The sequence below is a fragment of the Pan paniscus genome, chromosome 6, assembly GCF_029289425.2.
Source record: "Pan paniscus chromosome 6, NHGRI_mPanPan1-v2.0_pri, whole genome shotgun sequence".
Lineage (NCBI taxonomy): Eukaryota > Metazoa > Chordata > Mammalia > Primates > Hominidae > Pan > Pan paniscus.
The window spans coordinates 52,734,353-52,748,792 of NC_073255.2; the positions used below are offsets into that span (position 1 = coordinate 52,734,353).

General features: G+C 41.4%; 1 protein-coding gene across 1 annotated transcript in view; it reads right to left on the reverse strand.

The window, feature by feature from the left end:
• PKD1L1 (polycystin 1 like 1, transient receptor potential channel interacting) overlaps positions 1-14,440 on the reverse strand; it is a 263,204-nt gene that overhangs the window by 156,176 nt on the left and 92,588 nt on the right. The window contains exons 26-28 of the mRNA XM_055115919.2: positions 8,046-8,241; positions 6,852-6,908; positions 335-547 (exon numbers count right to left, since the gene is read on the reverse strand). Coding sequence (XP_054971894.1) covers positions 335-547; positions 6,852-6,908; positions 8,046-8,241 — 466 coding nt within the window. The remainder of the gene's footprint in view (positions 1-334; positions 548-6,851; positions 6,909-8,045; positions 8,242-14,440) is intronic.

A 14,440-nucleotide genomic window follows, 5' to 3' on the forward strand; every position in this document is an offset into this window, starting at 1 on the left:
TGCATTACTTCACATCATTCCTCAAAAAAACAGAAGGTATCCTGAGAAATAACGTTTCTGAGTCAAACATCCCAAATATCCCAAATGAAAATCTACCAAAACAAAAAAAGGATAAAATAGAAGCAAGGTTTCACTGGAAACATTATAATATTACCATGAAATACTTAAAATTCAAAATGAAAGTCTCCAAATACCAAAATGCCACCCAGAAGAATGAACACAGTACTTCAGAAACTGATTCTGTTTTTGGTTTTGAGAAGCAATTACAAATACAGGTTAACATCCTGGGATATGGAAACAGTATTTTTATGGATGGAGAAAAAGTGTGACTTACCAACAATAAATCTGAGATGACTGTAATTCCTTCTTCATGTAGATAGACTTCCTCCTTCGAGTTTTCTTGCTCAGAGACTTCCCAGACTCTGGATATGAGACCGATGAGCTCAAGCCTCACTCCTTTGTCAACCACAAATGGCCCCGAGAACTGGCCTTGAGCAAGGAGTGCCCGGGTGTACTTGAGGATGAGAACCGCACTCATAAAGCCTAGCTGCATGAACAGAAAAGATGTAAATAAAATGCCTGGCCTTGAGCAACGAGTGCCCGGGTGTATTTAAGGATGAGAACTGCACTCATAAAGCTTAGCTGCACGAACAGAAAAGATGTAAATAAAGTGCCTCATGGCATATGATGCATATATTCTTGCCTCTTTCATTATTATAAGGAATTAAAATGACTGAACTACGGGCTGAGAGAACTGGATTTAAGTCCAGGTTTGGTCTCTAGGTGATTATTGGCCAACTTCCTAAGTAGCAAGTTGCTTTTTGATATTCGGCCTCTTGACCAAAGGAAAATAAATGGTCTCTATGCTTTAAGATGGTATTTGTTTTAAACCCCAACGACCGCTTTGCAAACCCCTTCACAAATTGGCCCCCACCTCCTCCCACAGCCTTCTCCCTCCCCATTACCTACGTGCATTCTGTTCTCAAGCCATGCTGAATCTCTTATTGTACCCAAAGAATCGAGGCTTTTTCTTGATGCCCTCCAGATTTCTCTACCTGCAGTACCTTTACCCTCATTTGGACTGGCAGAATCCAATCCTACTTTTCTCTCTCTCTGTTTCTTTTCCTTTTTTTTCTTTCTCTCTCTCTTTTTGTTTAGAGATGGGGTCTCACTCTGTCACCCAGGCTGGAGTGCAGTGGCACAAGCATAGCTCCCTGCAGACTTGAACTCCTGGGCTTACATGATTCTCCCACCTCAGCCTCCCAAGTGCTGGGACTAAAGATATACTTTTTTTTTTTTTTTTTTTTTTGAGACGGAGTTTGACTCTATCACCCAGGCTGGAGTGCAGTGGCACAATCTTGGCTCACTGCATCCTCCACCTCCTGGGTTTAAGCAATTCTCTGCCTCAGCCTCCGGAGTAGCTGGGATTACAGGCACCCACCACCACGCCCAGCTAATATTTTTTGTATTTTTAGTAGAAACGGGGTTTCACCATCTTGGCCAGGCTGATCTTGAACTCCTGACCTCATGATCCACCCGCCTCAGCTTCCTAAAGTGCTGGGAGTACAGGTGTGAGCCACCACGCCCAGCCTATTTTTCTGAACTCTTAATGTAGTCCCCTTTCAAACCTACACAAAGTAGAAAGAATAGTATGGCAGTATAATATGTCTATCACCCAACTTTAACAATTATTCACTGGAATATTTTTTCTTCTATTCTCTACTTAACTTTAAAAAAATATTTAGAAGCAAAAAGCAAATCTCAGATATTATTTTTATCCATGAACACTTTAGTGTGTAGTGCTAATAGATGAGGATTCTTTCTAAAAATATGCCCACAATGCCATGATCACATCTAACAAAACTATGAGTCTTTACTACGTATCTTTTAAAACCAACCTCAAATGTCTACGAGACAAAGTCAGCTGCATCACTGCTTGTGTTTATGCAGAATTTTGTCATTCTTCTGATCGTAGGACTAAGCATATTTATTGAAATGTATGTTTGCAACTTCATTCATCAATGCTTAAAAGACACAGACTAATCTTTTTCTTCTTTGTACCTTAGCAGCTCCTAGCAATTGCTAAATAAATGTGTGTCCATGAAATGAAACTGAGATTGTGTTTTCTATTGGCCAGGCTTATTTAACCACAATGATATCTAATGGCTTAGATATACCTTTTAAAATCTAGTTCTTCCACCACAATAAGATTAAACTAATTTGGAAATGCGTTTAAACTACTATTGAAGGCCCTTTACATGAGGTAGCTTACCATGGATATTAGGACTGAAATGAAAGAATAATCTTTAAAATTAAACAAGTGCTTTAAAGAATATATTATGCCCACTTTCACAATGCCCACTTTTTTCACCAAAAATATCAGAATGGTCACTTTAAGAGGACAATCATGTTCATTTTTATTTCCCACTCTGAACTAAGAACTGTGGCAGACCCTGGGGTTCAGAGATGCACAAGAGAGGGACAATGGCAGGAATGATTTGATCTCTACCAGATTCATGCTCTGGAGCCTCATGTAGGGTCATCGCTGGGAAGTAATTCCATTTCCCAGGTCCCTCGAGTCCAGGTGAGCCCATGTGACGCTCACCAGGGGAACGTGAGTGCAGCGAGGTGTGCACCTGCAGCGCCACATGACCGACAGGCAGCATACCTTCTCCATGTGCTATTCCCCTGACTTAGGAAGCCACAGAGTGGAGGTATTGGGGCTCAAGATGGACGGGGCCAGAGTCCCTGAGTCACCACGAGGGAGACACCCACTGAACACCTGCTACGGAATGTGTGTGAATGAAGAAAAAATATCTGTTGTATTCAGCTTCTGGGATTTCAGGGTTATCTGTTACAGCAGCTAACATTATTTTAACTAATACAGTTTGTATCTTAAGAGGCTGAGTAGTCTAAAGTTGGAAGACAGATGCACAAAAAGAAATTACAAATCAAAGGTGTTGAAGTGCTAAAAACAAAGTCACGTACAAATTTGTCTCGAACAAAATGAACTCTGCCTTCAGACCTTTGTGAAGATTTCACGGAGAAGGTGGCATTTGAATCTACCCTTGAGGAGAAAGTAATATTTTTCCAGGGGAAGAAGTAACCTGCTCCAGTTATGGGAAAACATACCATTTCAAGGACATAAGGGGCATCCCGAATGCCTATACAGGGAAGATGCCTACGTTGGGTTGTGTGCACAATGAGGTGCAGAGAGTCAAGTGGAAATGGGTGAAGTCCTCGTATGATACAAAGAACAATTGGGACTGGGTACGGTGGCTCACGCCTGTAATCCCAGCACTTTGGGAGGCCAAGGTGGGTGGATCACAAGGTCAGGAGATCGAGACCATCCTGGCTAACACAGTGAAATCCCGTCTCTACTAAAAACACAAAAATTAGCCGGGCATGGTGGTGTGCGCCTGTAGTCTCAGCTGCTGGGGAGGCTGAGGCAGTAGAATGGCGTGAACCCGGGAGACAGAGCTTGCAGTGAGCCAAGCTTGCCCCACTACACTCCAGCCTGGGCGACAGAGCAAGACTCTGTCTCAAAAACAAACAAACAAACAAACAAACAAACAAACAAACAAAACAATTGGGCCAGGCGTGGTGGCTCACATCTGTAATCCCAGCACTTTGGGAGGCTGAGGCAGGTGGATCACCTGAGGTCAGGAGTTCGAGACCAGCCTGACCAACAAGGTGAAACCCTGTCTCTATTAAAAATACAAAAATTGGCCAGGTATGGTGGCGTGCACCTGTAATCCCAGCTACTCGGGAGGCTGAGACAGGAGAATCACTTGAACCCGGAAGGCAGAGGTTTCAGTGAGCCAAGATTGTGCCACTGCACTCCAGCTTGGGCGACAGAGTGAGACTCTGTCTGAAAAAAAAAAGAGCAATTGGATTGTGTCCTCAAACTACTAGAAAGCCATCAAGTACTCTGAACAAACAGATGGCATGACCAGGTGTGTTGCTTATAAAGACAGATCATCAGAAGAGAGGTGAATGATGATGCCCTCCCACCTAGACCGGAGGTTGTTGGAGTGGAGCAGCCTGAGATGAGGAGGGGAGACTCAGGCAGGAGGGATGGTAGGAGGACAGGGCCATCCAGCCCCCATTCCTGTATCCATTGCCCATCTCTCTTGAGCGCCTGCCATGCGTTACACCTATGGTATTTCTGTGGTGAAGAGGAAGATCCCTGGTATCATGGAGTCGACATTCCAGTGGGGGAAGAGCAGCATTAAAGAAATAAATGAGATAGTTGCTGTTGTGAAAATATTGAAGGGGATAGCCCATAACAGGAAGAGAGGATAATAATAATTACCTTCAGATGGTGGGTCTAGGACAATGTCTCTAAGAAAGTAAGTAGCATTTGTGCTGAGTCAATGAAAGGTCAGCTATTTGAAAAGCCAAGGGGAGGGCACAGCGGGAAAAGGATCAAGGCAGTATCCCTGCAGGATGGTTAGGAAGCGGGAGAAAAGCCAGGAAAGGAGGACAGAAGGAAAGAAGGAGCCAGACACTGCAGGTGCATAAGATGTTTAGCTTCTATTCCACATGCAAGGAGAAGCCACGGGGAGTGTTGAGCAGGAGAGTGGCACTCACTGACTCAGGCTTTTACAATGACTCGACTGCTGTGTGTAGCCTGTTTTCTAAGGTGGCCTGAGAGGAGGCAGAGAGGACAGGACAGTGAGAGAAATTGCCAACCTGGATGAGAAATGACATTTGCTTGGATTTGGGTGAAGCGCAGTAGAGGCAGGAGAGGTAGGAAGATTCTAGCTACGTGTTTGAGGAAGAATAGATGGGACTTCTTAATAAGTGAATGGATGAGGGGAAGAAAGGACTCCGGTGACACCTGGGCTTTAACATGGGATTCTGCATGGACGGTGCTGCCCTGTCCTGGGCTGAAGAAAGGAGGAGGAACACGGGGTTGGAAGGGGTTGGGGGAGGAGCCCACTCTGCCATGCTGGGTCTGTGCAGTTTCGGCCCGTGTGGAAAAGAAAGCGTGTAGTTATACGTGCGTGTCTGGGGAGCTTGAGTCAGCTTTGGGTTGGAGGTGTGGGTTGCAGAGTCCCTATCAGATGGATGTAAAGTGGAAGGAGTGGATGAGATCACACAGGGAGGAGGTGTGGACAGAGAATCTAGGAGGCCCAAGACAAAGCTCTGAGATACTGACCACGTAACTGTAGATGGGAAGAGCCAACAGGGGTCAGTCAACAAGGCCAACCAAGAAACCATGTCATGAAGCCTAGAGAAGAGCGTGTCCCCCAAAGCAGGTTGAGCCCCACAGAAGGCCCCCGGCAGGGAGAGAATGGGGAGCAGAAGGTGTCCAGTGGATTTGGCCAGATAGAGATCTGCTGTGACTTTGGCAGGAGCAGCGGCAGTGTGGATGGAGATGGAAGCCAAAGTTTGATGGTCTAAAATGCATGAGAAGCCAGGTGTGGTGACGTGCATCTGTGATCCCAGCTACTCAGAAGGCCGAGGTGGGAGGATGGCTTGAGTCCAGGAGTTTGAGGCAGCCTGAGCCACACAGTGAGACCTTGTCTCTTAAAAAAACACACACACAAACAAGAGGCAGCAAGTATAGCCCATAACAGACTCAGAACTCACTTTTTAAATGCTCTGCTGTGAAGAGGAACATGAAAGTTAGGTGGAAGCTGGAAGCAGGTTTGATTTCACTAGAGGGATTTTTTTTTTTAAATAAGTGAGATTCTAAGCATGTGCAGGATCATTCAGAAGAAAGAAGTGGAAGCAGCAGCAAAGAGTGGAAAATGAAAAGAGAAACTCTGGAGAAGGCAAGGTGGGCAGGAGCAGGACTGTGCCGCCTGCACCCATGCAGGCTAGGCATTGTCCAACACTGGGGCACCCGTCACTCAGATTGAGATGAGGGGCAATGAGAGGAGCCTGGAGGAGAGCTCCACACAAATAAAGGGAGAAGCCTATGCAGGGGCTGGAGATTCCTTCTGTGGTGACAGAGCATGGCCATAGTTAGATTCACAGACTGGAGGTAGATGAGAGAATGATGCGTGCTCTTCTCATCTCTCAAGCAGCAATGCAGGGGGAACATCAGCTGACGGGGAGGAAAGTGTGCCAGAGACTCAAGAAGAAAAGAAGGTGTGACGAAGGAAGAACCCAATGCCATGTGTTACCAATAAAGAACAAGCCCCTTGCCAAAATTATTCATAGCATGGATAGTACGTGTTCTCATCCATTTCTACTTTGGGATTCCAAATTTCTTCCTTTCTTCCTTCTTTTTCTTTTTCTTTCTTTTCTTTCTTTCTTTCTTTCCTTCCTTCCTTCCTCCCTCTCTCCTTCCCTTCCCTTCCCCTCCCTCCCCCCCCTCCCCTCCCTTCCCTTCCCTTCCTTTCCTTTCCTTTCGTTTTTTTGATGGAGTCTCACTCTGTTGCCCAGGCTGGAGTGCAGTGGCGCGATCTCGGCTCACTGCAACCTCCGCCTCCTGGCTTCAAGCGATTCTCCTGTCTCAGTAGAGTACTCCTCCTGAGTAGCTGGGATTACAGGTGCGCACCACCATGCCCGGCTAATTTTTATATTTTTAGTGGAGACAGGGTTTCACCATGTTGGTCAGGCTGGTCTTGAACTCCTGACTTCGGGATCCACCCGCCTCGGCCTCCCAAAGTGCTGAGATTACAGGTGTGAGCCACTGTGCCTGGCCTAGATTCCAAATTTCTATATTCAAAATTTCTGAGATGGGCTTTGCTATTCAGATGAATTCTTAAGGGAAAATCACATTTCTAATCTAAGTGTCAAACTATGATTCTGGACAGTATATTTTTCAAGAACTGATCATGTCCCTCAAAACTATATAAAATAGGAAAATATTCCTGGGAAAAAATTGCACTTACCTTATTAGAGAAGCTCACGAGGTCCCTCAACATAAGAACAGAACCAATCATTTCTTCCTGACCAGGAGAAACAACAATAAAACAAAAAGAAAATGCAAGGAGAGGGAAATTAGCTTGTTTGGGTTAAAGTTATAGCTTGCCTATGTAGAAATAGTACAGATTCCCTGCTTTTTGGCCAAAAGACCAATTGGAGGCCAGACCTTCTGTAGAGAGACCATTACTGTTGTCTCCAGTTTTCCTTGGAATCCAGCATCTCTCCTGTGTGCCCCCTAGACATCCTCAGCACACTCCATCAGGGAACTGACACGAGGGCTGATGAAATAAGGGTGCAGAGCTAAGCAACAATTTATTTATTATTTTATTTTATTTTATTTTATTTTTTTGAGACGGAGTCTCGCTTTGTCGCCCAGGCTGGAGTGCAGTGGCGCGATCTCAGCTCACTGCAAGCTCTGCCTCCCGGGTTCATGCCATTCTACTGCCTCAGCCTCCCGAGTAGCTGGGACTGCACGCGCCTGCCACCACACCTGGCTAATTTTTTTTTTTTGTATTTTTAGCGGAGACGGGGTTTCACTGTGTTAGCCAGGATGGTCACGATCTCCTGACCTCGTGATCTGCCTGCCTTGGCCTCCCAAAGTGCTGGGATTACAGGCTTGAGCCACTGCGCCCAGCCAGAGCTAAGCAACATTTTTAAAAAGAGGAAGAATGAGAAAAAAATTACATCAAGTGAAGTATCTTATAGTTGTAATTAAATAAGATATATTCTTTGTAGATGTGAATATTCTCTATTGACAGTTATAAGATAGCAGTTGCATAAATGCTGTGAGCAAGTACAGTCACATTTGAATACATGGTAATTTCTTCAGAAGTTGCACAAAATCATGAACTTAACTCTCCAAGATAAAATCAGACTGTTTCACATAAGTTTTACTTACACAAACTTCAGCAGAATTATCTGTAACAACGATTGACTTGGTCATTCTCTCTTTTATAAACCAGCAGCATTCATTTGTGATACATATGAGCTGACTAGAGAGACCACAGCCATGTATGGGAGCTGAGCTGGCTGGCCCTCTTGGTCTCATTTCTTGCCTGTGTTTCATAAGCATGACCACTTGCTAGTGAGCCAGCCAGTCATGAGCCCTGCCACTTGATAAAGGTTTACAGACACTAAACTCACCCTCCTCTGGGCCATACCTGATCTACAAAAGCCAATTTGCATACTGAAGAAATTAATGCATCCTGTATTCGTGACCATTGGTTGCAGGAGGCAGTTTTGTCCTCCTTAGACAAACGACTCAGGATTCTGGTGATCACAGTGATGTAGTTCCTGATTTCTGTGTAACTCCCCATCAGCTGGAGGGTAGAAAGGTTTTGCAGGCTGGAATTATACCTGAAGGAAACACAAGAGTTATCATTACCGTTCCAACACACGGCAAAACTTTTCACCCTGACTACCAAGAGTGGGATGGATTTGTTGCAAAAATACCTCTTGGACAGGGCAGGGTAGAAAGAGAATGATACAAAGGAGAATTGGTCTGTGCAACAGAAACTCTAAAAAGACACTGTAAGTCATAATATAAAATTTTACAAAAACTCCTTTTATCAGAACTAAAAAAGGCACAAGAAACCAGATACTAATATAGAAGCATCATGGCAAATGAAGGAATGTATTCCAGAGCCAGACAGAGATACCACCACGCTACAGCTGGCCGGAGTTTATGACTCCGGGTTTCAATAATTGCGCATTTATTTACTTATTTACAAACAGCATACTTACTTGCACTGGAAAAGATAACACAGTATTGTGAAAAGAGGCCTATACATGAGGTCAAAGGCCAGTTCCAGCCCTTGTTCTGCAATTTATTTGCTGTATGAGCACAAGAGTATTGTTTAAGAGAATAAATGATCCTCAGTTTCCAAATGTATAAAATAGAAATTTTCATCTGGACACACCGCAGTGGGTCATTGCAAGAAGTAAATTAATTAGAAATCATGTTCTAATTGATTAGAAAATGCATCATGGGCTCTATACACGATGCTTAAGTTCACCCTTGACCAATAAGTGATTTATGGAGACTAAGACCCTAGGAAGCCAAGTTAAAGATAAAAAGAACAAATAAATCTGAGCAGAAACATCACTGGCTGCACAACGAGGGGAAATATACTTTACAGAATTCGTCTTGCCAAACTAATAAACATATAAACAAATGACCAAACAAACAAAAACAACGACAACAAGCCAGGAAAAGGAGGTAGGCCAATACCCAGAGTGGCTGCAATATATTATCTAAAATGTCCAGTTATCAATGAAAAATTATGAGACATCCAAAGAAACATTAAGTGTGACCCAAACATGAGAAAAATAAGCAGGCAATAGAAACTGCCTATGAGGAGACTCAGATGTTGGAATTAGCAAGGACTTTGAAACAGCTATTATAAACATGATTCAAAGAATGAAAGGAAACCATATTTTTAAAAATCAAAGGAAGTTAGAACAATGTTTAGTCAAATAGAGACTATCAATAAACAGATAGAAGCTATAAATTTATAAGTTACAGAGAGAACCAAATGGAAATTATGAAGTTATATGTATAATAATTATAACAAAAGAAATGTTCAAAAGTAAATTTGAGAAAAGAAAGAATCTAGAAACTTGAAGACAGAGCAATAGAGATTATAAATAACAGGAAGAAAAAAGTAGGAAGAAAATGGCAACTCAGAGAAATGTTGAACAATTAAGTTCATGAATTATCTTTTTCTCTCTTCTTATTTAAAAAGCCATTGCATAAAGACATTTCTACAGAGCTGTACTGTTGGGCCCATAACACACAGAAATATAATGTAACAAGAACACAAAGTCTAGGCGTGGTGGCTCATGCCTGTAATCCCAGCACTTTGGGAGGCTGAGGCAGGTGGATCACCTGAGGTCAAGAATTCAAGACCAGCCTGGCCAACATGGTGAAACCCCATCTCTACTAAAAATACAAAAAATTAGCTGGGCGTGGCGGTGTGTGCCTGTAATCCCAGCTACTTGGGAGGCTGAGGCAGGAGAATTGCTTGAATCCAGGGGGCTGAGGTTGCAGTGAGCCAAGATTGTGCCATTGCACTGCAGCCTGGGCGACAGGGTGAGACCTTGTCTCAAGGCAAAACAAAACAAAACAAAAAACAACAACAAAAAAAACACAAATAAGGGAGGTGGAAATAAAACTATACAAGAATAAAGAAATGACACTAGATGGTAACTTAAAGCCACAGGAAGATATGAAGACAAACAAAAATACTAAATAAGATTAGCATACATTAAAAGCAATTTCTAAAAATATATTTGTGCTCTCTTCTCCAGTTTCTTTGAAAGACAGAAAACTGGCCAGGCGTGGTGGCTCATGCCTGTAATCCCAGCACTTTGGGAGGCCGAGGCAGGCGGATCACCTGAGGTCGGGAGTTCGAGACCAGCCTGACCAACATGGAGAAATCCCATCTCTACTAAAAATACAAAATTAGCCAGGCGTAGTGGCACATGCCTGTAATACCAGCTACTTCAGAGGCTGAGGCAGTAGAATCGCTTGAACCCAGGAGGCGGAGGTTGCAGTGAGCTGAGATCACGGCACTGCACTCCAGCCTGGGCAACAGAGCAAGACTCTGTCTCAAGAAAAAATAAAAAGACAGAAAATTTTATAAAACAATAATTACAACATTGGACTGTTGGGTTTGTAACACTGATAGATGTAACATACATAACAATCATAACACAAAAAGGGAAGAGGAAATGGATCTATAGAGGAGTAAATTTTCTACATCTTGCTGAAATTAATATAAATTTGAAGTAGTTTCTAGTAAGTTAAGGCGTATATTGTAAGCCTTAGTGCAACAACTAAGAAAATATCTAAAAAGACATAATAATCATTAAAGGAGTGAAAATGATATACTAGAAAATACTTAACATAAAAGGAGGCAGTAAAGAAGAAATAGAGGAGCAAAGTAATAATGAGACATGCAAAAAATAAGCAAAATGGCATACATAAATCCATCCAACCACATCAATAATAATATTAAATGTGAATAGATTACATGATTCAACCAAAAGGCAGAGATTGTAAGACTATACACAAAACCAAGATTCAACTATATGCTGTCTACTGGAGACTACTTTAGGTTCAAGGATAAAATTAGGTTGTAAGTAAAAGGATGGAAAGAGACATGCAAACAGTAACAGCAAGGCATGTAGAGTGGTTATATCAGACAAAAAAGAAATTAGACAAAAACAGATAGTAGCAATAAAGAGGGACATTTTCTAATGATAATGTAGGTAAATTCACCAGGAAGATTAAAAAATTGTAAACATATAGGGACCTAACAACAGGTTCCATATACATGAGCAATAATGGACAGAACTGAAGGGACACAGAAAACTCAAAACAATAATACTGTCAATAATGGATAGAACCACCAGGCAGAAAATCAACAAGGATACATAAGACTCAAACAATAATATAAATTAATTAGACCTAACAGATAACCATTGAACATTTAGCCAACAAAATCAGATACATATTCTTTTCGAGTGCACATGGGACATTTTCTAGAATACACCATATAGTAGGCCACAAACAAAACTCAATAAATTTTAAACTACCGCTATTATACAGAGTATATCCTCTGACCATGATGGAATTAAATAATTAGAAATCAATGACAAAAGATATTTGGAAAATTACAAATATGTAAAAAAGTAAAAGACATACTCCTAAATATTATAATCAATGGTTCAAAGAAGAAATTGCAACAAGAATTACAAAATGCTTTGAGATTAATAAATGAAAACACCAACATTCTAAAACACATTGGATGCAGCTAAATCAGTGCTTGAAGGGAATTTAAAGCTATAAATGGCTATAAAGAAGATGACGAATCAATAATCTAATTTTTCACCTTAAGAAACAAACAAAAAAAAAACAAAAGCAAAGTAAACCAGAGCAAGCACAAGGTGGGGAAAAAAAGAATAAAAACTAGTGTAGAAATGAATGAAATAGAGAATAGAAAAACAACCACAACAATAAGAATCAATGAAGCCAAAAGCTGGTTTTTTGAAAACATCAACAAAATGACAAATCTTTAGCTAGACTGACAGACAAAAAATAAGAGAGGGAAAAAGAGATGACTTAAATTACTAAAATCAGGAATGAAATTGATATCTCTACTGACCATATAGAAATAAAAAGGATTATAGGAGAACACCATACAAAACTGTATGCCAAAAAAAATAGAGAATGTAGATGAAATGGAAAATTCCTAGAAAGAAACAAACTACTGAAACTGACTCAAGAAGAAACAGAAATCTGAATAGTAAAGATACTGAATCAGTCATTTCAAAATTTCCACAAAGAAAATGCCAGGTCCAAATAACTTTGCTGGTAAATGTTTATAGAAGAATCACTACCCATCCTTCACAAAATCTTCCAAATATTTGAATGCAAAGGAAGCTAGGTGTGCTGGCACACACTTGTTATCCCAGCACTTTGGGAGGCCAAGGTGGGAGGATTGCTTGAGCCCAGGAGTTCGAGACCAGCCTGGGCAACATGATGAAATTAGCCAGGCATGGTGGCATGTGCCTATAATCCCAGCTACTTGGGAGGCTGAGGTGGAAGGATGGCTTGAGCCTAGGAGGTCAAGGCTGCAGTGAGCCATGATCGTGCCACTGTACTCCAACCTAGACAACAGATGGAAACCTTGTCTCAAAAAAAAAAAAAAAAAAAAAAAAAAAAGGAATACTTCCAAATTGATTGGGGCCAGTATTATTCTGATACCAAAACCAGACAAAGACAACACAGGAAAAGAAAGAAAACTACAGGCCAATACCTCTTATGAACATGGACACAAAAATCCTCAGAAAAGTACTAGAAATCAAATCCAGCACACAGAAAAAGATGTATACATCATGACCAAATGGAATTTATTCCCAGACTGTAAGAGTGATTCAACATCTGAAAATCAATCAATTTTATATAACTTGTATCTTTGTTTGTGCTATTATAATAAAATACCTGAGACTGGGTAATATATAAAGAACAGAAATATATTTTCACAGTTTTGGAGTCTGGAAAGTGTAAGATCAAGACACTAATAGGCTCAGTGTCTGGTGAGGCTGCTCTCTGCTTCCAAGGTGGCACCTGTTACTGCCTCCTCCAGAGGGGAAGAAGGCTGTGACCTCACATGACAGAAGGGACAGAACGACCAAAGAGGGCCTATCTAGTTCCCTCCAGCCATTTTATAAAGTGACTGATTTCATTTATGAGAGCAGAACCCTTATGGCCTAATCACCTCCTACAGGCACCACCTCTTACTACTGTTGCACTGGGGATAGTTTGAACAGGAATTTTAGAGAGGACACAAACATCCAAACCGTAACAAATTAATGGACTAAGGGACAAAAAACATATAATTGTCTCCATAGACCTAGGAAAAGCATTTAACAAAATCCAATACGTTTTTATAATGAAATACACACACAACAAACTAGGAATAGAAGAGAACATCCTCAATCTGATAACGGTTGTCTGTGAAAGACCTCTAGCTAATATTAATATGAAGTGGTGAAAGACTGAATGCTTCCTCCTTAAAACTGAGAAGAAGACCAGGATTTCCACGCTTGCCACTTCTGTTCAGCGTTGAATGGAGGTTCTAGTCAAGAGAATTAGGCAAGAAATAGAAATGGAAGGCATCCAGATTAGAAAGAAAGAAGCAAAGCTATCTCTAGTGACAGATGACATGATCTTATATAGAGAAAATCTCAAGGAATTCGGTAAAAAACTATTAATACTAACAAACATGTTCAGCAGGGTTATAGGATACAAGATACTCCCCAAACTGATGTACAGACTTGACAAATCCCTATGAAAATCCCAGTTAGCTTTTGTTTTGTTTTGTTTTTCTACCCCCTGCAGCAGGAGTCTGGAGCCCCAGTCTGCCCCAGCCAGAGCAAGGCTGGAGAGGCTGGCCGGCACCAAAGCCATTGTCCCATGCCTGTCCTGCTTTGTTTTTGCAGAAATCGACAGGCTGATTCTAAAACTCATATGGAAATATGAGAGACCGGAAAGACCCAACCTTGTAAAAAGAACAAAGTTAGTGGGCTCAGGTTTTTCAGTTTCAAAATTTACTACTAAACTATAATAATCAAGGCAGCATAGTACTGGTATGAGGAGAGACATTTAGACTAATGGAATAGAATTGAGAATCAAGAAACAAACGTTTTAATTAGGTTATCCATTATAAAAATACAGATAACCTACATAAAAATGGGTAAAGTACTAAGCAGACATTTCTTCAAGGAAGATATACAAAGCATATGAAAAGATGCTCAACCTCACCAATTATTAGAGAAACGCAAGTCCAAACCTTAATGAGATACCACTTCATACTAACTAGAACAGCTATGAACAAAAAGACAATAACCAGTGTTGGTTAGGATATCAAGAAACCAGAACTCTCATACCTCGTTAGTGGGAATATAAAATGGTGCAGCCACTACGGAAAACAGTTTGGTAGTTACCATAGGACACTGTTTCCATTCCTAGTTACCTACCCAAGGAAAA